The sequence below is a fragment of the Cydia strobilella genome, chromosome 9, assembly GCF_947568885.1.
Source record: "Cydia strobilella chromosome 9, ilCydStro3.1, whole genome shotgun sequence".
Lineage (NCBI taxonomy): Eukaryota > Metazoa > Arthropoda > Insecta > Lepidoptera > Tortricidae > Cydia > Cydia strobilella.
The window spans coordinates 7362621-7388665 of NC_086049.1; the positions used below are offsets into that span (position 1 = coordinate 7362621).

Sequence of the window (26045 nt, forward strand, 5' to 3'; positions counted from 1 at the left end):
ACTTCACTAGTTTTAACTAGGGAAAACGCGTTTTCACTCAAAACGGGTTTTTACGGTAACATGAATACTGAATACCCATGTAGTTTTAATCATAAGTTCTACCGATAAGGCGAGATGCGACTCACTCAGGTCGATTTGTGGTATTTTCGATCGATTATTTTTCTGAGCGATATTTACGAGTAGGTTTTCATATAAGTAAGTACCTAACCATTTAGGCAAATAGTAAAGTCTACATAATTACAAAAGGTATGCTCGATTCGATAAACTCATCAACGTCATCTTAAGCAGCCATTTCAAATTTAAGTACATTTAATAGGTAACTCGAAACTATCAATACATATCGTTTCCTCTTTATATAATATCTTAATTCTTAACCTATGTTTGTATGTCATGTTTTAATCACTTTATATAACAAACTTTGTTTTCAACTTTGCCTGTAAACGTTGGTCATATACAGTTTTTGGCAAGATTTGTGGTTTTACCCGTAACGTACCTACATTAATCAGTATAAATACGTAGGTAATTAGGTATCGCAAGTCAAACTTCGTTAAGTAAAATATCGTACAAAAAACTGCGCGCGAGTAGCTAGAGATTCCTTTCACCAAATTTGGACATTTAAATTAGGACAAATAAGGACACTAATAGCAAGTGGAGCTAAATATCGTTAGACAGTTGAGAAAGCAGGTACTGTTCGACGCTATAACTCTAGTGAGACCTTATGTTATATGTTAGGGCTTGACAACTTTAGCCGCGAAATGTACGATAAAATTCTGATACAACCAGGCCTACGCTCCACTTTATGCATGTTATATTTCCGTACGGTCGTAACAGAATTTCTTAACCCTTAATCCATTTGACATTCCTTTCTAGTCATTCGATTTCGAACTATAATTCTTATTGTAGACATGCGTTTTTGTTTTAAGCATGATGGCAAGTACGTTGCCGCTATGAACTTAAGGGTTAATCATTTGGCTGTCGTACTCAAAAATTACTTTTGGTTTCAAATACATAAGCTGTCCTTACCCGCCCTTGTATTTAGTACTGGACTCTGACATAGTGAACTTAAGGAACACCTGTTCGAGAGAGGTCTGCGTGACGGAGTAGTCCTCCATGGGGAGCTGCGAGCGCAGCTCCTCCATCGCGTGGAACACTTGCCACCACGGCAGGCCCGGGTCCTTGATGTAGTACGTGTTGATGCCTAGGTACGATTCTCTGTGAACACGAAACATTTTGTCAGTAATACTGCCCTGCTTAAGCCAATTAGCGGCATCTCAAAATTCTCAATGAATATGGAATGCAAAATGTACCGTAAATTATTTATCAGAAACTCGTCCCTTTCTTTTGGGTTAATACTAGCATAAGAAAAATACGGTATAATTCTCTGACAAGCGACTCTTGCCAAACTAAGTGTAATTTGAACAAGTGGTGCAGTATGAATATGAATCATATCAAAATATCATAAGTTTGCAGTTGGCGAGCAAGAAAATGGACTTAATATTTACTTTACTAGCATTGTAATCGTTTCATAAGACTAGGATATAAATACTTACACAAGAGTTATATCGTTGAAACGTTCTAATATTACGGTATTGATGTTTTCCAAGTCGGCGTTCCTTTGTTGCCCAGCTTGACACTTCACCACGAGTGTATACCCTGTTACCAGAAACTCATGTTATAATTATTAGTATTATTACACATCATCTATTGTTTGAGAATAATTCAAAGATTTACGGACGCATGATAGGTAAAAACAATGAAATTAAATCGCGGGAGACCCTTGCGTATAATTAAATATAAATCTATGGCAGCCGTATTGTGATACAAAAAAACGCTACGTCTTTTTAAAAACTTCGTTTTCTGAACATACTGCACCTTAACGACAACCCAATAAAGTCTATTTTACCTTGCGAAAACTTGCTCTTAAGGTGCTGGAGTGATCCCAAGCAATGCAGCCCGCCGTTGACCATGACAGTGAGCCGCGAGCAGAGCGCCTCGCACTCCTCCATGCTGTGCGACGTCAGCACCACGCTGCGCCCGCGCGCCACCGCCGAGCTGATGCACGACCACACGAGACGTTTGGAGGCTGGGTCCATGCCTGTAAATAACAACCTCAACAATCTCAATACGGAATATTACTGCAATGTTTTGCCGCAAGAGTGCAGCACTAGTGCACATCCTAAACCATAGAGTACTTATACATACTATGCCTTAGTTTTTTGACAAGTTATCACTATGACATTGATGCATCGAGGCGGTTTGTTTACAGGTGGCCTCCCGCGAAACGCGAAAATCGAAATTTCGTTATCTGCCTCTCTATCGATCGAATATGCAATAGTGATAGAGAAGCAGAAACCGAACTTTCGTGTTTCGCGGCACGCCCTGTGAATGTGCTAGTGACGCCCTCTATGCAGTGTTTTGCGTAATATTCCCTTTTCCCACGGATTAAATTTGCCAGCCAAAAAACGATCTTAGTTTTAAATGTATAATTGAATTTGGATTTTTTTACATACCCGATATCAGGTCGGTGGGAACTTGAGATGCGGGGGATTAAAGCAAAAGCGGTATACTTCAAGGTTAATTCACGAAAGCTGGCACGAATAGAATGAACGAAACTTTCATTGCATGAGTCACACCTGTATCGGTATACAGTCAGAGCCACCATTTTATTGGTTATGGTTAATGTGATACACACATAGATATTTACATTCACTCGTTCATTCCATTCGTGCCAGCTCTTGTGAATCGACCAGTACATGTAGATATTGTCATTGAATGAATTGATAAATTCGATATGTCGTGGCATTTTACGCGTTACAGTGACATGTGGTTAAAGATTTTTATTGATCTCAAAAGAAATTTACATTTCACTTAATGAGATACATGCACTAATTAATTATATTCAATGTTAATTTGGTTTACGCCCGTGAGCAATAGTTTGTTTTTATTTAGAATTACAATTTGTTTCTATTTGATATTACAAATGTATACGATGACTTGAGATCGGAAAAAAACGCTTTTTGCTCACATTTTTGGATAAAATTTTAGGGATATTATAGAATACATTAACGACATTTTTTTTACTAATATTGTGATAAAAAAATACTATCGAGCTTACCTGTTGTTGGTTCGTCTAAGAAAAGAAGCTGTGAGTCGCCCATAAGTGCCACTGCAGTGCTGATCTTTCTTTTTGTGCCTCCACTGCACTGATATACCTGATAAAGTAAAATCCTGGGTTATTATCATGCCGCAAAGAATTAGATTCAAAGACAAGCACTTAAATACAAATTAAGGTTGTTTGCACCACCGTGTGTGGTGAAAAGTACATTAACTGTAACTTCAGAAAATCGTTTAGCGATTTCAAAAACATCTGAGACTTATCAATAGAGATCGGTACCCAGAAGATCCGAAATAATTATAATCAATCAATTGGAAGAAATGCGCAGGAACAGTTTGTCCCTATCCGTCATTTTGACATTTCTGTTTGTTAGAAACAGACAAAATTTAAATGAGGCTGCTAAGTTTTATGAATAAGGGGGTTAGTCTTTAAGTGTACACAAACCTGTTTATCGTAATGTTTAGCGAACCCTAGCGCGTTGGCGAGCTGCCACGCGCGGTCGGAGCCCAGCCTCGTGGGGATCCCGCGCAGGAGACAGAATATCTGCAAGTTTTCGCGCGCGGTCAGATTGTCTAGCAGCGCGTCGAACTGAGGGCAGTATGCTGGGAAATAAAACATTGTGCTATTAAGGGAGTCAACTGAAAACCTCATCACCATCATCTTCCTCATTTTTCTCGGCATTTTGCCACAGCTCATGGGCCTGGGGTCCGCTTGGCAACTAATTCCAGAAATTTGCGTAGACACTAGTTTTTACGAAAGCGACTGCCATCTGACCTTCCAACCCAGAGGGTAAACTAGGCCTTATTGGGATTAGTCCGGTTTTCTCACGATGTTTTCCTTCACCGAAAAGCGACTGGTAAATATCAAATGATATTTAGTACATAAGTTTCGAAAAATTCATTGGTACGAGCCGGGGTTTGAACCCGCGCGACCCCCGGATTGCAAGTCGCACGCTCTTACCGCTAGGCCACCAGCGCTTAACTAGAAAAAACATATTATAATAATTGAAAGTAGGCAAATAAGGAATATTAACTTTATAATACACTGCAATTGCCTATTGTCGCACGCAGCATTTATATGTTAACTATAATTCTAAATGTCATATATATAGTTAGTTCCTAATATGTAATTGTATACTGCTGTAATTTAAGCTTATTGTACCTACTACTGTTTTTTTTTTACTGAGACAATAATAGTACATTATTGTCGAGTCTCGGAAGTAGCCACTTGCTGGCTGAGGATTCATTTTAAACGGACGACCTCGGGAGTCCGTTTAATTGAATCCGAAGCCAGCAAGTAGCCTTCCAGCCGAGTCATATATATAGTGCTTTTTTCAAAAATGGCGCAATAAATACAAATATAATAGAAATATTTTACAGAAGCAACGTTCTTATGTATACATATACTTTCACAGAAAAAAGTAATAAGATCGGCTTTGCCGCCGTTTTTTTTAAAATTAAAAATGTATTTTTCTGCTGAAAATACGCCAACCTATTTGAGACACCTACATAGTCGCGGTACCAACATTATAATAATAAGTACTGATCATCTGTTTGGCTGTTTAATGGACCTATGCCTACATTTGATATGGCCACATCAACTTTTAAAAAGGTTGGAACTCGACAAATAATGGAATTTGTATGCAACATTGCAGTCCCGAAATCGAGACTGCAATGTTTTTAACTTTTTAATTTTTTGACTGACCATAAACAACGCACTTCGCGACTTACTTTTTAACCGGCAAAGTCGACTTTGCCGTCCATTTTTGAGAAAATTACTTTAAATTTTTTATTTTTACTTATTTTATTTGTTTATTTTGATAAACTTGATTTGGATAATGCGATTTTACGCCGGAGAGATGTTAATCGGTCGTCGCGTAAGATCATTCAGTTTCCACGTGAAGACTATCATAGCTGTGCAGGTGTAGTGGACAATCCTTTGCCATCGTATTTTCTCGGAAACGTTGGTATTTGTCATGCTACTTCAGTCAATCTCAGTACTTTTTGTACACGTTCGTGTGTTTCCAAGTTTCCGTGAAGGTAAAGGAATATTCACTACATATTAGCAAAGATAACTCCGTAATAGATGGATAACAGTCTAAGGAAAAAACGTGCCTCGAAAATCAAGAAAATTTGATTCTCGATCAGAGGGCGCTTTGGCCTACTGTCGTATAGATGGCGTTGACGGTTTCGTTTGTTATTTAACAATTTTAACGCATATCAGTGAAAGAACATGGGTCAAAATCATAAAAATAATTTATGCAAATAAAAAAAATCATTTATCCATATTTAAATACATTTTATCGTAGTTTTATAAATCTTCATTTTTAGTTTTAAGGTGTGTCGATAGATGGCAGTGAATTTACAGTGGTTACAAAATTTACTATGACAGTACCGCTCTATCTTATTATATCCTCTTTGATATTAGTAACATCAACAAATACCTATCTGTCTGTAGACTTGTTGCAACTGAGTCTTGATGGATAGCCCGAGCACGAAGGCGTCTCCGCTGGAGATCCTGACGTCGCCGGTGAGCATTCGGAACGTGGTGGTTTTGCCAGCGCCGTTGTTCCCGAGTAGCCCGAAGCATTCTGCTTTGTGTACGGCTGAAATAGAGAAATAGAACAAATTACGTAGAATTGTCAATTTCAATTATACAATAAATAAATTAATTACATAAAAATAATTATTTATTTCTTGAAATTGGATTGAATCGGCTGATTTCTTAGACATTACATCTTAAACTGTCAATCGCATCTGACAGAAAACTGTGACCATAGACAAGAACAATCTATATTTCAAGTAATTTTATGATGGATTGTGGCATGTATTCAGTTACTCACAAAGGCAGAGCCTATTGACGGCGAGGAAATCGCCGTAATATTTAGTGAGATCTCTGCAGATGAGACTGTCCCGGCCCGAGATGGGCGAGTGAACGTACGCCCGCTCGCGCTTGACGTCTTCGTCTTCATTGTCGTCGGGCGGCGGCGGTGGTGGGCTCGTCTTATAGAATACCTGCAATGAATGGAATAAATTATAGCTTTCCCCAGCTTGGGTGTCTGTGGGAAATTACCGTAAAATGCGCCTACCTACTTTACTCCCTACTGGGTAATTTTGCTTCGACAAATTTATATAATAAGAGAACTATACCATCACCTCATTGTCCTCATGTAAGTGTTACAACATGATAGTAGTGATGGTCTACTTTAAATCGGTGAGCAAAGTTGGCACATTTTAAGTTACCCCGAAAGGGTTAAAACAGCTATTCTAAGAGGATAACGCACTGACCTTGTTAATCACTTCGTATTCCTTAAGAAGCATAATGGTGAAGACGAACACTCCCACGAAGGCCATCATGAACAGATATCGACCGACTCCGGGCTCGGCCCAGTCCAAAAATGGGTAGTCTTCAACTGAAAACAAGCAATATATTTATACTAAGACGGTAGTAAACTAGTATTCAGCCTAGCTGACCGTACCACCTCGTTACCACTTCTTTGAATTAAAGAGTTTTTACACTTGAAACCCGTAACATCTTTCAAATTTTGAACTTACTATATGTTACAATGTTGAAATTTTAACGTAGTTTCTATGTTATGTTTAGAGCTTAAGGGACGCTGCAAATGTATTGTCATCACCAAACCACATTTTCTTCTGCTTATGATGATGTTATATAGAATCTATTTTAGGGGCAGCGGCGGGTGAGTTTAACCTCACGCGGTCGAATGCTGATTGATAGCGACCCCGCGGCGCTTCACTACAAAGCGGAGTCGGCATTCGTTGGTGGTTTAAGACCAATTGTTCGTCCGTCATCCCTCCTGGTTCCCCCGTACCAGGTGACATACATAAACGCATTTCCCCAACTTTTAAAAAGGTGTATAAACTTTTTATTTTTGCCGCGCAATATAATAAGACAGATAAAGGCAGTAGTCCACTGCGTCCAAGAATGTGCTAGTGCTAGCACAAATCAAGTTATTTTATTTTCAGACAGTGCTGAGTTAAGCCTCAGTCGAGTCTTAAAGACTCAAGGCTTCTGTGGCAGTAAAAGATTAAGTCTTGTATACTCTACTGACGCTTTATTGGCACTATTTTCAGGAGCTCAGACGGCAAAGGTATACTAGGGCTCGTTCAAAAGGTCAAAACATTAGAACTTACTACAACACACGCTGATATTCAACTTGCTGCATAAGGTATGTCTCGTGCAGTTGTCTATGTTCACGAATTGGTCGCAGAGCGCGTCGCACGCCGTCAGTGCGAACCCTGACACGCTCATGTCTCTGGAAATAAAACAAACTTTAATGCCAGCAACACACATGGACGTATTTATGGAAAAAAACCGGCCAAGTGCGAGTCGGACTCGCGCACGAAGGGTTCCGTACCATTACGGAAAAAACCGGCCAAGTGCTAGTCGGACTCGCGCACGAAGGGTTCCGTACCATTACGGAAAAAACAGCAAAAAAGTCACGTTTGTTGTATGTAAGCCCCATTTAAATATTTATATTATTCTGTTTTTAGTATTTGTTGTTATAGCGGCAACAGAAATACACCATCTGTGAAAATTTTAACTGTCTAGCTATCACGGTTCATGATTCATGAGATACAGCCTGGTGCCAGACGGACAGACAGACGGACATACGGACAGCGGAGTCTTAGTAATAGGGTCCCATTTTTACCCTTTGGGTACGGAACCCTAAAAAAAATATTGCCATACAACAGGATTTCTAACGAACCATGTTCACTATTGCTGGAAAAAAATACCTATAATGTTGATTGATAAATGTAAAACATTACATTTGGAAAGATATAATACAATACAAATACTATTTATTAAGTAAATAATCATATTTATTTCTTATTTATTCTAATAAAATAAGAAGACGGAAAAAAAAACCTCAAGTGGATGCAAGGGGCAATATGGTTCAAGTCCATAGTCGTGAGGATTTAGACACACATCCAAATTGTTTTAGACTACAAATAGATCCAATTAATAGTGAACAGAAAAATGGTCAGGATTTGACAGATGTGTCTTGGCTACATATCCATTGCGGTCAAAATTAAGCTAGTGACCGCCATTTTCAATATTGTGGTTAATGGCCGGATCGCGTGCGGTCTCTAAATACGAAGTCGTGATTGGAACAAAAAAAAAGAACTAACTTATTCGAAAACCTTACGCCTATTTTTTCAGTTTAACCTCTTCGACGCCGTGTCAAACACATAAGCTGTCACTCAGACGCCACGTCACCGAAGTGTCAAAACTGAAATTGAACTTTACGCATATGCGCGTACGTCGATGTTGCTCTGTGGTCTGTGACGGATTAATCCGTCTTCGGCGTTGGACCTACGATGCGGAAATATCCATCATTGGCATCAAAAAGGTTAACAACAAAACAAACACCGGAAACGCTGATGATAAAAAAAAAAGATATTTACCTCAGGCTTCTACATAAGCAGTAAAGTGGCAGCACGGAGAATATCCAATCAAACAAGTTGGCATAGAAGGGGCTCCCCACTTCTGGCAGTCTCAGCACCTCCGTTATGAGGAAAGGCATGCATCCTGAAATACGTTTTGATTAAGCATAAAGGTTTGACTAGGGTAAGAGAGGGCGATTATAGCAGATAAGGTATTAAGTATAATTTTAATTTAATTTGAACCTTCTATGCATTTGGTCGCCCCGCCACTGCTTCTTTGATACACAAAGGAAACAAAATTATGGATGCTGTCAGAAACTTATTTATATTTAAAATAAAGTACGGAGTTAACAAAATATGAACAGATTTATTTACCCGTGAATACATTAAAGAAGCACATTTTTGAAAACCCTGTAGCGGCCGCGTCGAAGCAGAAAGACGCTGCAAAGTGTAGAGGTATAATTCCTAGCGAAAATACCATGAGAACTAACAGCACTCTCCCTGCAATTAGACAAAAAATATAACAATAATAAAATTGCCAATATCAATGTTTACATAGGTTTTTAAAGCAACATTTTTTATTGTAATAGCAAACTTTTATTCTAAGTTAAGATTGACCGTGCCTTTGACCGCAATAGGGTAGTTGACAAATTTTTGTTAATTTTGTTTTGAGGATGAAATGTCTGTAAGGGACCCATTGCCTTAAAGCAATACCAAAGTCACAAATGATAGTCAGACTCAAAGTCTGGCACCCACTTATGCACTTTACTGACGAAACGCTCCTAATAGCAAAACGCACGCTTTTTTTATGTTTTTCTGTTTTGTATAATTCTCTATTTTTGTGTGCTAACGAATAAATTATTTCTATTCTATTCTATTCTAAAATGGCAATACAAACGTCGCTATTGCTTAGAAGCCGTTTCGATGGAAAACAAGAAAATTGCGATTTTGTCGGTAAAATATTGCATTTATGTTTAGGTGTTGTTGCTATACAATATTATTTTTAGTAAAATGTAAGGAATCGAATGGTGCCATTATTTTTTTCCCTTATGGATGCTTAATAAAAACTTTAATTTTGAAACTATGGTCTTGTATTTTTTTATTATTCCCATATTATTTTTAAATTTTCAATTTATTGCGATAACCCACCCACCAGTCTACCACCCACATCACTTGCCTAGTTCATCTGGCGTAGACAGCGTAACCTCCTGGAAGCACGCCAGAGTGATGATGATGGTGAGATGGATGGTCAGTAACCATATCCACTCCCATACCAAAGCGCAGACCCACAGCACGGCCGGCCGCACGCCCGAGACGCGCTGGAGCAGCTTCGCGCCACTTATGCGCTCCTGGTATTTCAGAATAATATTTAATAAGTATTTCTATCAGCATAAATTGGCTATTTAATGTGGTCGCATATATCACGTGATAAAAACTAGATAAAACACATCATTTTACTTATTTTCGATTTCGATTTAGGATAGGAGGTAGGTAGGTGACTTACCTTAATCACAAAGAGCACCAGAAACGATGCAACGAATGCCATACAAAATCCCATGTTGAATGCAAATTGAAAACCCATGGTCCCACCAGTGGCCATCACTCTCAGCTGTAACAATTAAAATAGGAAACTTTAATACAAAGTCGAAGTGTTATGTAGTGCCTATGTGCCTATTTATTTCTTCCATACGGTAAATTCTACTACCTGAAGGTTGTCTGGAAGAGATCGCTTTTTAGCGATAAGACCGCCTGTTGTTGCTTAGTTCGCTATGTTAATTATAATGTATCTAAATTTGTTTTAATTATGCACAATAAAGAATATATTTTTATTATTTGTATCTCCTCGGATTTCACGGGCCTATAAATCCCGGTCTTTTGATAGGCTTGCGTGGGGATATAGATCCAACATACACAAGGGGCCTCCCCTTGGAGAGCTTTAATGTCATGTAGAACGCCTGCTGGAACCCGTTCACGGGCGCAACAATAGACACCCATGAACCGGTCGCAGCAGGCATTGGGACTATTGTAGAAAAAGTGAACAGTATACTGGTCTATGGCTTAAATTTGGGTGGACTATAAGACTGGGCTATTGCTAAGAGTTTTGGACACCTGCCATAACATTATTATTATGTGTAAAATAACAGCAATTACACTAGAGTAGGTAGTTATTCGTAATCGCCTTTTGATTAAAATAGTACATTTCATGGCGAGTGCGAAGTGTGAAAATTAATGACAATAACTGATTTCATAAAAAAAAACTTACGGTTTCAATTATTTGTTTGACTGAACAACTAAATTTTGAGCGCAAATAGTGGGCGCCGGTTTTACTTTATAAGTTTTATTTTTTCTGTTTCCGACAGCCAACGTGGCAATTATAGTTCCATTCAGACAAATAATTAAAAAGATTTTTAGAGAAATATCTATCGTATTATATAACATTTTATTTATGTAATAACTAATAACAAATAAATATATAATTTGAATCGTGTAATAATATTTTTTGTACGTAATAAATGTCTAATGGCGAAATAAAAAATAAGTACATACAGTTTTTGAACATCCTAACTCTTTGGTAGTGAAGTATGGATTACGGTCAGGTTTGACAACTTTTCTGTGGGACTTTTTCACACCGTGACGTAACGCGCTCCGATTGGCGTTTGTAGTCACGTGATACTTGGCATTATTTTAAATATATTTAATTATTTTTAATTAATTTGTTACGCATATTTACACTTACAAAACATGATTTTCAGCATTCTAATATTCCTTGCTATGGTAAAAACATGACATGTTATATATTCGCGATTCATGTCGACATCCCTATTGATGATGATCAGTCAGTCAATTGTAGTTAGTGCAACAGGCCGTTATTCGATTATATTTCCAAAAATTACGAGTGTCATCAACTTACAAGATTCTCAATGCTATACGGTAACGGATGGTTGACGATTTTCAAAGAGCTCCCGGGTAAAGCAGCACGCATCATAGCATCATCCACGTGTGCGAGTGAGATGGCCGAGTCGTGGTACCCGTAGTTACTGAACCAGCACGTGATGGAGTCGGGCTCGAACGTCGCGCCTATGACGTTCTCGTAGTGAACGCGCTCGGGGCCCTCTCTACTCTGAAAAACAGTAACCGTTAATCTTTTACAATTTTATTAATGGGAAAATAATAAAAGTTGTCTCTTTTGTTCTCGAAAGTTAAGTATAATGGAGTTTCATTTCTAAGTAACGTTAGCTGAGGTCATCAAATGGAAGGCCGGGGGCCCATTTCTCGAACGATATTAGTCTAATATTATTAGTGTTGTCATGACAACCCATACGATTTGACAGTTCGTGGACTAATAATATTATATTAGTCTAATATCGTTCGAGAAATAGGCCCCAGGAGACGCTCTCCTGGTCTTCAGTTAGGTCGTTAAGACTTTGATCCCAGTTGTTACGAGCTGTGAGGATCTCTCGTACCTAATGTATTATTGTTATTAATATCTTAGACCAAATTCATTGGAAATAAATCCAGAAACAGCAAAATGTTTACATTAAATTGTTATAACAATGTTTTTATGCTCTATAAACAACGCATTCGCTGCCAGCGTGAGCTACGCGCTACGCTCATAGCCGATTACGTGGGTTTGTAGCGAAAAGCGCGTATGAACAGAGAACCCGTGTATCGGGTCGCTAGCAGTGAATATGATAACGTTCTAGTACCTATATGGTTTGCACTAATGCTCTCTTTCTTTTGGCATTATGTCCAACATAGTAAAAAGAGTAGATCATTGACATTACAAATAGAGTTAAACCAATCTAAAAATGCACACGCTTACATCGAAATGTATCGATTAGTGGAGTGAAGAGTACGCAATGATGGTGCAATTAATATGCTTTTATCTGTATCTGGACCCAGAGTCGACGCATTGTTCTTACATCCTACATCCGGAATGAAAATAATTATGAAGACGCGTGCATTTAAAGAATCGTTTAAATCTAACGACAAGACATACCAGCTTCAGATAGTGACGTCCCATATCCATCGTTGCGATGTCATTATACGACATGCCAGGGTACTTCGATTGCTTGAAGTAATCTTTATACGCGTTCAGAAACTTTTGGCCCATACTACCAGCTTCCATGTCAGCACTGAACGATATTAGAGTCTGCGTTTTCTTAAACCCACTTTCCAAACTAAGTGTCAAAGGAGGCAAGGAACGAATAAAGTTCCAGGATCTCGCTATAATTACTGATAAACATATGTTGATGATTGGTGATACAATTTGTATGAACATTACAAGTTTATTCCTGGTCGAATTGTATGCTAGCTTAAGAAACATAGCCTTTATGTGGTTTTTGAGCAATTTGAATCCTCGCTCTTTCTGTATCGGTTCTGTATCTAAATCTGAAATAATGAGTCATGGTTAAAGTTATTTCACTGAATAACAATTCAAAGTAAGCGCCGATAAGTAAAAGCAGTGAGAGTATCAATGATTTCGCAGACTTACTGTTTTGATAGTGTTTGCCCATGGGTACTATAGCGTGGTCATTATGCATGTTCCTTAGATCAATAGATGAACTTCCGTCTGCTTTTTCCGCTCCCACTCTAAAGTTATTTAAATAAATGAGTATTATTAGAAATTAATGAAAAAAGAAGAGTTTAACTTTCACTTCACATTCAGAGTGGAGCTTCACTTTTATTAGGGTTCCGTACCCAAAGGGTAAAAAGAGGACCCTATTGCTAAGACTCCACTGTGCGTCTGTCACCAGGCTGTACCTCTTCATGAACCGTGATAGCTAGACAGTTGAAATTTTCACAGATGATGTATTTCTGTTGCCGGTATAACAACACATACTAAAAAGTACGGTACCCTCGGTGGCGAGTGTGACTCGCACTTGTCCCGTTTAACTTTAATCTTAGCATTATGGTATCGTACGCAGACATTTCGGCTTTATTCAAAATTAATTTAAATGAGTAGGTATTCTTTTGATAAGTGATATGAAGTTGCACATGGGAATTACATATCTACAGGATATTTCATTTCATTTCATTTCATTTTATTTATTTACAAATAAGCTTACAGTCTATAACCAAGGCGCTTACATGTTATTATATCATACATGGTATGTTACACTTACACTATAAAATTACATGTCAAAATTACAAAAAAAAAAAAAAAAGAGAAACAAATTCAATTATATAATATTATGTCAGTAAAGTAAATAAATAATTATCAATTAAATTAAATTCAAAAATTCATAAATGCCTTTGATAACTGGGTAAGACGCATGATAAAAAATGTCAACGTCAGGTAATCGCAGAGACATATCATTTAACAGAGCGATAGCTCTTGCAGAGGGAGCGTTTGCAGCCCAGCGCGTGCGCCTCACCGAGCCCGGGCACGCGAACAGACGCCGGCGCCGCCGCGAAACCACCGCCCCACCCTCCCCTGCCGCTGGGCAACGGCGAGGGGGCGGCACCGATAGACCTATTCTAGACAGTGTAGATGGATTCGCGACTTGGTTGCGAAGTAGCTTATAGTAATGTACCATCAGTAACAACTTCCGCCGCAACTCTAATGTATCCATCCCGACCATACCACTGACAAACAGTGATGGATACAAATAAGGATAATATCCAAACTTTTTCCTATACAGAAATCTAGCAAATTTCCTCTGGATTTTTTCTATCATGAGGGTATACTTGCTTTCGTGTGGATCCCAGACACAAGCGCCAAATTCAAGTTTGCTGCGAACATAGGCGTTGTATAGCAGCTGCAAAACACGAGTGTCACGAAACTGGCTAGATACCCTCATGACAAACCCCAGGACCTTATTCGCCTGCTTACAGATGTTGGTAACGTGCGTCCTAAAGTCAAGTCTCGAGTCCAAGGTCAGCCCCAGGTCAGTTATCTCATCAACGCGATCCATCACTGCGTCTTTAATGTGATATTGTTTAATGTGAGGTGACCGAATTCTCGAGAAAGTAATAACTTTACATTTGGAGGTGTTAAAATGCAGCTTATTGTTCTCACTCCACTCGGTCACCGCGTCAATGTCCCTCTGGAGATCTTCTAGATCAGACTTGTCTCCTGCTCCCAGATACAGTTTCAAGTCATCAGCGAACAACAAACAGCCAGCAGTGTGTACCACCCTCGGCAAGTCATTTATCATTATCGTAAATAATGTTGGGCCAAGAGTGCTACCCTGACTCACGCCGGACCGAGTGAAAAAGGGCCTTGAACTATATCCACCCCATTCAACATACTGGTTTCTGTCACGAAGGTAACTAGATAGAAAGTTCAGTAGGTGCGGCGTAAAACCCAGGGCACTGCATTTTTGAAGCAGGATATCGTTGTCTACCAGATCAAATGCCTTTTTGAAGTCGAAATAAGCCGCATCCACCTGCCGACCTGCATCCAGTTCATCTCTGACGTGGTCCACAAAGTTCACATGGTTAGTGACAGTAGACCGTGCACGACGAAATCCGTGCTGACTGTCACCTAACCAACATTGTATCTGAAGGCTGATGCGGCTTTCTATTATGGACTCAAATAACTTGGCGAAACCTGGTAGCACAGCTATAGGTCTGAAATTGGACACATCACGACCGGTGCCGCTCTTAGGAACAGGAGTCACCCTCGAGACCTTCCAACATGCTGGATACTCCCCATTTTTCAGACTTAAGTTAAAAATGTGTAAAAGTGCTGCCTCGAGAACTGAAATACAGTCTTTTACCAGAAAAGATGGTATGTCATCAGGTCCAGCAGAAGCTCGTGCTTTTAAATCTTTTGCTGCTTTACGAAGGTCTGCAGCATCTATCTTTTCCACTGCCACGCGTGCACTACTAACTGGAAGGCCGGAACAACTTTGCGCCGCCAACTTAGCATTCAAGAGTGGAACATCCCCCTGAAATACTGAGGCGAAGTATTCAGCAAAAGAGTCTGTCGCTTCTTGTCCCATCACAGTCTTCCCTTTGTACACAAACTCGGTGTCACATCGTCTATCCTTCCTTTTACTGTCAACAAATTTCCAAAATTTACTAGGATCGTCAGTAATGTCTCTCTCAATACTGCGTATGTAATGTCAGAACGCACTTTCAATCAAAGTCTTTACATGCGTCCTATAGTATCTAAACATTTCCAGATTAAAAAGCTCTCCTTTCTCTCTGTACCTTTTTAAGTGGAAATGCTTAAACTTGATGTTTTTAATAATATCTGCAGTAAACCAGGTAGGATAACAATATCTATTTCCAGATGCAGGTTTTTTGAGGGGGACATTACTGTCGATACAATTTTTCAATTTGGCGTAAAATAATTCAGCGGCAGTGCCAGAACAGTTCTCAGTGAGCACATCACCCCAATCAATATCCGATATAGCGCTATAAAGCACTCTAAGATCAGCCTTACGAAAGTTCCATTTAGGACCCGAAACAGGAGGACGAGGCTGCAAGGTCGGGGAACGCATACCAACACGTTGAAACTTTACCAATACCTCAAGGGGTGGGTGGTACGTATCAGCCGGTACAAACGCATCGACTTCGCCGCAAACGCTCACTCTCTCAGTCTCTGGGGTAAAGCCGCTCAAAACCAGGTCTAGCATACCATCATGCCCATTACACACATTATTATGTTGATACAGTTGACAAAATTCCATAAAACATTTAAAATTATTCTGGACATTTACACTACACGAATTCAAATTAAAATCACCTAAAATAATAATTTCATGGTCAGGGAATTTACAAATTACATTTTCTAAACATGTCAAAACTTTCAAATATTGGTCATCTCTATAACTAGGTGGGAGGTAAACCACGCAACACACAAATTTTACCGCTTTACCCCCGACTAAAGCAGAAACTAGTTCCATGTCGTTACTTAAACCATCGATATTAGACAGACGACGCACAGATAAGCTTTTGTGCACAGCAAGCAACACACCACCCCAGCCCACATCACCTAGTCGATCTTTCCTTAACACTATATAATCTTTGGAGAATAGCTCCGCGTCCTTCACCGAACTGACAAGGAAGGTCTCAGTTAGTGCTACGACGCTGAATGAGCTCAGCAGCATGTTAGTATGGAAGACATCAGTTTTCGACCTCAATCCGCGTACGTTCTGGTAGTAGAAGCTAATACTCTGCGTTGATTTACTTCTCGCTGTTTTTGCTTTGGCGACGAAAAATCTGTCGCCACGGCTTGATACATATGTCCTTCGCCCAGTTTTCCTCAGCCATGACCTTTTCAAACAGACTTTCCGGCACGCCTAGTTTAAAAGAAGCATAGTTCCCACGAGCCTTGAGTTCTTCCACTTTGCAACTATCATCTCCGCATACCATATTCAGATGCTGCAACACTTGCTCTTTAGTAGTACCCTGCTTTACATAGCATAAGTGCATATACCTTAATCTCTCTGCTGCTTCTATTGGAGTTACACCAGGAGCAGCAATACCTCGCAGGACCCCACTGACTCTTGATCGCTCGCTGTTGTCTGCTTTCCGATTATCTCCAACAACCTTGTCCTTGTCACAAAACAGGACAGAGTCTCCTTCTAGGTCAGTATTTTTGACACCTTCCTGTGGGACACATATCAATGGGCAGCTGGTAGGCTTCTCAGGTGAGGGTTTAGCTCGCTCGGGTAGTGCTGCACCTATTGCAATGCCCGCCCCTGAACCTGCTGGCACGGGTTCTTCTATTATGACAGTTTCCTCTGTTACCTGTCCCCGCTTTTTAGCCTTCTGCTTTCGGGCCCTCTTTGGACTAGGTTTCGAAGCCATAGTTTTATTTTGAAGGTCACTTATGATAAGATCTTGCGCCGCAATTTTCTTCTCGTATTCTTCAACCTTACTCTGCAGGAAAGATGTAACCATCACTTGTGCTTTTAGCTCTTGCAGTTCAAGTTTCAAATTACTGAGGTCCCGTACTTCTTTCCGCAACTCACGAACTTCTAGGACTAGTGCAGAGCAAACGGAAATGTCTTCATTTTTAGTCAATGGAGAAGGTGGCAGCAACGGGAGGGTTGGGCGAGAGCCCCGGGACATGGTGACACTATCACTTGCCGCGTAGCCATCGATGGAGTCGCGGCCACGAACCGGGGTATGACTATTGTCTCCCCTTGGACGGGCCGATTTACAACAAGGACACAACCACTCATCCTTCTCTTCCTGCCTCAGGCCATTGAACACCACATCCGGTATTTGAACACAGATCAAGTCATATATTTCTGTGCATTTGGAACATGTCATAAACTTACACGAACTGATTTGTTCACCGCATGCATTGCAGGTATTTGCCATCATTAATTTGTTTATTTATTCTATTAATTACTTAATTAACGTTAACGTTTGTATGTATAAAAAGACATGTTCAATGACTTCTCTAGATTTGGTATATGGTCAAAAACTTTAGTTAGACTGGCGTGAGAACTCCCTTGCCGCGCGTTAAAACCATAAAAGATTTTCAATAAAAGGAATAACGTAGTGGCAGTGGCACCAATGCCACAGAATAAGTAATATCGTTGTTTTTTTTTTTAGTTAGTTAAGTATTTGTTTTTTTGTATGGGTTGACATGTTATCAAATAATTAATTAAATTGTATGTAGTTTTTTTTTTTTTATTAAAAAATATTTATTTTCGTAAAATATACAGGTGTCTATAAGTAGGGGATAGTGCTGCCCGGTAAGCAAAATTTGCCTGTGTTGGGCAACACCGCTCTTCCTTAATTAACAGATTGTTACACGAAAACATTTTTTTTAAGTACTAGTTTAAGTAATATAACATGTATACAATTAAAATTATATATATGTCATTGTGCACGCATGTAGGGGTGGACGAGAAGATCTTGGGGTCGTGGATGAGGTGAGCTAAATGACACTCATAGTCCAAAACATGCACGTATAATATAACTTGGTGATACAGAGGTGTTATAATCCGACCGTCCGTCGCAAGATTGCTGAGAGAATGGCCGTTGGCGGCCCCGCTGCCCCGCGCCCCGCACCATGCATTGCGTCGGCGACGGCTCCCGAAGATGCCCGAACAAAGACGAGGCGTTAACATCCTCCGCGGCGTTGAAAGCATACTGCTTTCAAGGGATCAGATGCTGAAGACTAATTTTTAGGGATCGTTCTGATCATCCTTTGATTTGTTGCCCTCGCATAACAGAGAATAACTCTTACGTTAATGATGATTTAAAAATTGGTAAAACGAACTACAACTTACTTCATAAAAACTTCTTCAAGGCTGGTGACCGAAAGACCGTAGCTGGAAACATGCAAAGCCTCTCTTCTCTCTTCAAATTTTTTCAGCATTCCAGGGAACTTGCTAACGTTTTCGTTTGGTAGGATATACGTTAATTCGGAACCTGAAATGTTTACATGATACCTAGAATATTATTAGAAATCGACCGGTAATATTCATTGTAAATTTAAGATTATAATATTTATAATCTTAGGTATCAGCTTAGGTAAATTAAATAACATGATTACGCATTCTACAGAAAAAATGTATAGTCACTTTAATTAGTTTGCTCATAGCCGAGTCAGTATACCGGCACTAGATCTCAAGGCTACACGTGTAAGTTAGAGAAATCCGTTCTATACTGTATAGAACGAATGTATTTCACATGTTACTGACTAAAGCAAAGAAATAGACCTAGCATTACATAGATGAGCTATACGCGTGCGCCCGTGAGGGACATAATATACGCAATGCGACAATATGATTGGTCGAGAAGATTTGTAGCCCACCATCGGTCATTTCTCCCCACCCCTCATGCCCGATCCAGTTATACTAGATTCATGAAAGAATAGTACATTTTACAAGTAGTGTGAAAAGAATGTCTTTTTACCACTAGTACCGAGGTATCTTGCCACTCGCTTTGTAAAAAGACATTTCACACGTGTTGTAAACGACGTTTTTTAATACAATTGCGAAAAAATAATAAATTAATATATCATTAGTAGAATCATACCACCAAACCAAACCAAAACCAAAAGTACCTATACAGCTAAGATACGCGAGCTGCCGCAGCCCGCGATACCTTCATACTCGTGCGCGCCCCGGCCGCGGCCGCCGCGGGCCCGGCGCGGGTTGGTCAACGACACCTCCTCATAACTCATGAGGCCCTGGTACCTGCTCCGCGCTAAATTCAATTTTAACTGCGTTTCGAAAGTATAGTTTGGAACTAAAAAGTAAAAAGCACTAGTTCGAGAAATTGAGCTTCTCGCACGCTACGCAGCCACAAAAAGTACCACTTTTTGAGCAACTGTATTAAAAATAGATAAATGTATTACCTATGTTAGAGTTTTCCTTAATATCCGGTATATACTGGTTGAAGAAACTCGTCACATTGTCGACGTTGCAGTGCTCGGCCTTAACAATGGTCAATTTGTAGCCGATGCCGTAATGTTTCTTGAGGAAGTATGGCGTGCCGTTGCACTGTAGTTTACCACCGGCCATGATGGCGATACGGTCGCCTAGGACGTCCGCCTCATCCATGAAATGTGTTGTGAGGATTATGGTGCGACCTTTTAGAAGATTATATAATTGAGTTGATTAAAACGCGTGCAGTACTGGAGTTTTCTATAAGTAAGGTCATTTGGAACAAGACTAAAAATAGAAATGGGGGTAAATCCTCTAGTAGATGTTTGTTTTAAGAGTACGATTTACGCAGCTAGGACTTAACTATTGACTAGTTTCTAGTCACTAGGATATAGGTATTTCAGGGTGAAAGTGCCTTTCTGACTATGGGGAATAATCCCTTAGTGTAAACGAAGCCATATACGGCAGTTAAAATATTCAACTCTATAGACTCCCATTAAAGTTCAAATTTAAACAAATCATTGTAGATGATTTCAGTACCTACAAAAGGTAACAAGTAACCGTTTTAAATTTCCCAAATAGGTATACAGGAAAATACTGACCTTTCTTTTCTTTGAGCAAGAGGTCCCATAATCCCCGCCTGGCGGCCGGGTCAAGGCCCGAAGTGGGTTCGTCTAGTAGGACAACCCGGGACTTTCCGCACATTGCGGCCCCGACTGAGAGGCGACGTTTCTGTCCGCCTGATAGATTACTTGATAGTGCGTCTTTCTGTTGAAAATAATTGGTTAATGCAGATATTTTTGGCAGGAATGACAATGTGTCAATAGCGCAAATGTACCCATTCATTTGGCTCATCGTTAGCTCTGAAGTTGCGTTACAGAAACCGACTAATTTCACGTTGCGATAATATTTAACCGCTAGTTGCTTATATTTTAGAATAGCTTAAGAATATATTGGGAAGATTTTAGTAATTCTAATTCTCAGATCAGACAGCTAGTTTGGATTAATTTTTCCTGTTTAATTATTGAAATTAATCAATTAATTTAGTTTGAAGTTACAGTTTATGAGACAAATTCATCGAGTAACCGTCCCTCGCTTGCGATATCTTAAACTTTATTAGTAAGTATGTATTATTTTCAAGAAATACAAATCTAAACCTACCTTGTCTTCCAACTCCAACAGCTTAACAAAATGATCAACTTCGCTATCTAACTGACTCGGCAACACTCCTTTTAACCGGGAGTAAAATATGAGGTGCTCCTCGACCGTTAGGTCCGGGAACAGCACGTTGTGTTGCGGACAGATGCCGAGCGACTTGCGCGCCTGCTCCGTCTCTGTGACGATGTTAAAGCCGCTTACTGTCGCCGTTCCTGATGTTGGTGGCACGGTACCTGTTCGTAAATTCAGAGATTAAATTAAAATGCGTCTGGATTTGGCGCATGCACTGTACAAACGCCAACACGGTTTTTGAGGATTGGGAGAACTTTATTCGTTGCAATAAACATTACCAATGATCAGTTTGTCGACGATGATAAAATATAGTGGTAGGAATCTAAAAGGCGTGGTTAGCAATGGGAGACTACCTAGGCTCTGCATAAATAAACAACAATAAGAGTCTTCTCTTATTATCTAACATATTCGTTGTGAACACGTTTCATACTTTGTTTCTTGGTGTTTGTTGTTAGTAGCTATACTTGAATTGTTTGTATTTTGTGAAGAGATTTTAGTATTTACCTACCTGTCAGCATAGATATCGTTGTTGTTTTCCCAGCTCCATTATGTCCTAATAATACAGTGATTTCATTTTCGTATATTCGCAAATTTAAATTGTCTACTGCTTTTTTGCGTCCTCTATAAATTTTTGTAAGATTCTGAAAGTAAAAATAAAGTCACTTGAATAAATTGACTCTTTGATTCTGTGATGGTTTATTTGAATTGCATAATTGCTTATTTTTAGGATTCCGTACCCAAAGGGTAAAAATAGGTCTGTCTGTATCTCAGGAACCGTAAGCAACAATCGCATCACTTACTTTAATATTGACTGCGGGTATTGCATCTGGCTCTTCGTCATGAACCACTTTCAGCAACGCATTTTTATATTCTGCATCTGAATTATTAGCAAGATCTGAAAAGTAAATATTTATTTTCATCACTTATGTTTGTGTCAGACGAGAATTAATAGCTTTGTATAATTAAATCAATATCAAGGCTAAACGATTTTTTTTCATAAAGCGTGTTTGGTTTGAACTTTATTTATGAGATATCTACAAAATCATCAAATTTTTGTACGGCTTATTATATGTAATTCTGAACGTTGAAGATCGCCATTGCCGCTATACTCCGAAAATGAACACATCAAAGTTTTCGTACTTCAGGTACTGTTTGTAATGAACATCTACACAATTTATGAATAAACGGCTTGACACACGCTTCGGCATTCAATGTCAGCCCACGAAATTGATGTCTGATTTATTATTGAAACGTTAAATCATGAACTTGAAGAGTGCTATTCTTGTATAAGTTAGTCTGTCCTTTACAATAGCCAGGCACTCAGAGGTTTAAAGAAAATGGGTCTGTTTTATGGGTACCAATAAAGCCCGTAGCCCTCGTAGGTGAAGTGGATTTCTCTTTTAAAGGTGTAGCCACCGTGCAGGTCAGGATCTCGATGAAACAAATAAAACTTCAATTCTTAGTAGACTGTGGTATTAATCTTCCACATATAGATACTGATTTACAACGGTAATGCGGGTAATGCCAAAAGATTTCTGAATGTATGGAAGTTTAAGTACGATCTGCTTTAGGTATGTACGTAATGATGTCTCGCCATTTATAAAGTGGTGAATGAAATGAATGAAATCACTCACACAGATAAAAATAGTATGAATATATGAAATTTAGATTTAAAATGATGTTGAAAGTTTCATGTACAGGTAGCTGCAGAGAAAAGGTAGCATAGAAGTTTGTATGCAAATATATACATATACTGTTGATGTGTATGGGCGCTCTCTAAATCTCAATAAGTATTACCTATAACTAGAGTTGTGCCGTTCTTGGTAACATTCCCCATACAAAATAGGGAATGTTACCGGGAACGGCACAACTCTACCTATAACTGAGGCGGGGGAGATGGGAGAACATCCGTTCCGTAGTTTTTGAGTTTATCGCGAACATACAGATACACATACAGACAGACGCTGCGAGGGACTTTGTTTTATAATATGCATTGATTGATGTAAAACAGTAAAATTTTACACACATGGTATCTGTACAAAAATGCTCTTACCTGCAATTTTGATTTTATTTGGCACCCAAAAACTTTTCGTAAAAGGAAAATACCACGGCAGGGGCACTCCATATCGCCCCGGTATTATTTTTTCAACGTACATAGCAATCAGCATATACAATATTGTGTCCAGGACCAACATTATGGCCACATGACCAGGCATGAAGTTGTCGTGATAAGATATAGGTTTGAAGAATTCGTTCCACTGTAAACCTGGATAAATAAATAAGAAGATGTTAATATCATGTACACAATAAAATAGACGGAAAAGGCGGGTAATTGTAACAAAAAAAATCGTCAATAACTCTTTGCTAAATAGAAAAACTAAAATAAGTTACAGGATATGGATACAGGCATTATCAGTTATTTCAACTGCCTGCCTGCTTTACAAATAAATTTACCTATTTCACACAAATCGATAAAAATAAGTAGCTACGTATCAGAAATTTCGCGTAAATTCCATCAGCTCCGTACACAGACGGACAGAGGGGTACATTCATATGGGTGAATTACAGAAAATATGTACCTTTTGGCGTATTTAGTGTCCACGGAGGAAAACACGGAGGATTTAAAAATATATTTTGAGATTAAGACACATCGGAGTTATGTTAATTTAATTAAAGTAATGCTTTTGATTCAGATAAAAACCACCTTATAGCATAATAGCAGTAACTTCAGAACAATATAATCATGTATATATAAGTAGAGCTACAGGTAGGTACCTAACAGTAGGTATCGTAGGTATTTATCTATGCAAACGCGTCATAATTACCTTCTTCCATAGTTAATAGTTAATAGCTAATAGCTACTGATCAGGGTCAATTATAGTTATTTGTTATACAAGGGTGCAAAGTTGTATTTTACCCGCGAGTGTGGAATTGAAACACGAGCAAGCGAAAGGATTCTATAGTTGAACCACGAGCGAAGCGAGTGGTTCTAAAATAGAATCCTGAGCGTAGCAAGTGTTTCAACACACGAGAAGTAAAATACATTTGCACCCGTGTGTAACACAAAACTTTTCACCTCACTATAGCGAGGAAAGTGCAACATCCACAGGCGTTAGATCATCTTCATCACTGAAATCACTTATTTTTTTACGATATTATAACAAAAAACTCTGGAAATTCTGTATTTTTACGTGAGAAGTTTTTAAGTAAAAATTTTGTTGACAATGTTGACATTTCTGACGTATGAAATGTCAATGATGCTTTTTGAAATTGCATCGACTCAACTTGTGCGTTCAGAATTATATTTAACATCATTATTAAAAAACAAACGTTTCTTATGGAACTTTAAGGTTTATGACATAAAATCATTAAATAAAGCTAAATTTGGTATTTTTGATTAGATTTGATTAATATTTATTAATATCAAACGAATCATTATTATGAGCGTTTTACGTTTTGTTATCTGTCAAGCTACTTCAACATGCTCCATCCAAGGTCAAATTACTTTCCCCACTAGTGGATAAAATGCGTTTTTCCCCGCTTGTTTTAAAGGATAAAAGACAACTTTCCGAGCTAGTGAGAGGAAAAATACTTTTCCCCTCACTAAACGGAAACTCGGAAAGTTGTCTTTTATCCTTTAAAACAAGCGGGGAAAACGCATTTTATCCACTAGTGGGGAAAGTAATTTGACCTTGGATGGAGCGTGTTTAAGTAGCTTGACAGATAACAAAACGTAAAACGCTCATAATAATGGTTCGTTCGATATTAATTATCATTCAACAAATGGTTTGAGAATCTAATAAATAATACCAAATTTAGCTTTATTTAATGATTTTATGTCATAAACCTTAAAGTTCCATATGAAACGTTTGTTTTTTAACAATGATGTTAAATATAATTCTGAACGTACAAGTTGAGTCGATGCAATTTCAAAACGCATCATTGACATTTCATGCGTCAGAAATGTCAACATTGTCAACAAAAATACAGAATTTCCAGAGTTTTTTGTTATAATATCGTAAAAAAATCATAAATCATTTATTTCGTGATAAACTTACATACTAGAAAATAAGTGATTCCAGTGATGAAGATGATCTAACGCCTATGGATGTTGCACTTTCCTCGCTATAGTGAGGTGAAAAGTTTTGTGTTACACACGGGTGCAAATGTATTTTACTTCTCGTGTTTCAATTCCACACTCACGGGTAAAATACAACTTTGCACCCTTGTATAACAAATAACTATTAAATACCTGTTAAGCATAAAAACAACCTATTCGTTGAAATTATCTATTGAATAAGTACATTTTATCGAATAGCGATGCGGTGAAATTATTATTAGGAGTCGTCCATTAATTACATCTCAAAATATTTCTATTTTTAGACCCCCCTTGTCACACTTTTCCATAGAAAAGTCGTTACTACGTACTGCCATACGTGGCATGACCCCCCCAACTGTTGCTGTGACGTAATATGTGGATGGACCCTTGAAAACCTATGGTTTGATCACCCGAAGAAGTTTATCGAAACTATGTTTCTGACAAAATATACATTTTTAATAATTAATAAGTAGATACCTACACCTTGAAGGTGTTTTCTCAGCAAATTAAATGCTTGTGACAAATGTACAGACTGACATGACGAAACTACAAGGGTTCCGTGTTTGCCATTTTGGCTAGCGCCTTCCCAAAAATGAAAACAAGCAAAGCTTTGCTCATGTCTTGGTTTGATTGAGTAGTTTGCGTTTTCATATGATGATTCTTAGTAAATAAAACACACCAATTTACTTAGTTGCTTAGTAACAAGGCAACAACAAAAACGCGAAGCAAGGCCGCTCAGTATTTTGAACATAAATCGTTGACCTGAAGAAGATCCGACTGACAGACCAATTCGAACACTGACATCAGAATTATATCTGATGTTATATTGTCTTCGGTTACCGCGATAGTTACTCATGAAATAAAACTATGAAAACGGATTATATCGC

At 38.7% G+C, this 26045-nt stretch overlaps 1 protein-coding gene across 1 annotated transcript in view; it reads right to left on the reverse strand.

The window, feature by feature from the left end:
• Positions 1-637: 637 nt before the first annotated feature.
• LOC134744170 (phospholipid-transporting ATPase ABCA1-like) overlaps positions 638-26045 on the reverse strand; it is a 42320-nt gene continuing 16912 nt past the window's right edge. The window contains exons 9-31 of the mRNA XM_063677880.1: positions 23113-23325; positions 21860-21954; positions 21568-21700; positions 20991-21220; positions 20432-20597; positions 19802-20035; positions 18729-18870; positions 13019-13116; positions 12524-12915; positions 11435-11644; positions 10028-10132; positions 9697-9872; positions 8899-9020; positions 8545-8668; positions 7270-7391; positions 6403-6527; positions 5958-6129; positions 5559-5720; positions 3560-3717; positions 3116-3212; positions 1904-2095; positions 1551-1653; positions 638-1212 (exon numbers count right to left, since the gene is read on the reverse strand). Of these exons, the coding sequence (XP_063533950.1) occupies positions 1020-1212; positions 1551-1653; positions 1904-2095; positions 3116-3212; positions 3560-3717; positions 5559-5720; positions 5958-6129; positions 6403-6527; positions 7270-7391; positions 8545-8668; positions 8899-9020; positions 9697-9872; positions 10028-10132; positions 11435-11644; positions 12524-12915; positions 13019-13116; positions 18729-18870; positions 19802-20035; positions 20432-20597; positions 20991-21220; positions 21568-21700; positions 21860-21954; positions 23113-23325 (3764 nt within the window). The 3' untranslated portion in view covers positions 638-1019. The remainder of the gene's footprint in view (positions 1213-1550; positions 1654-1903; positions 2096-3115; positions 3213-3559; positions 3718-5558; positions 5721-5957; positions 6130-6402; positions 6528-7269; positions 7392-8544; positions 8669-8898; positions 9021-9696; positions 9873-10027; positions 10133-11434; positions 11645-12523; positions 12916-13018; positions 13117-18728; positions 18871-19801; positions 20036-20431; positions 20598-20990; positions 21221-21567; positions 21701-21859; positions 21955-23112; positions 23326-26045) is intronic.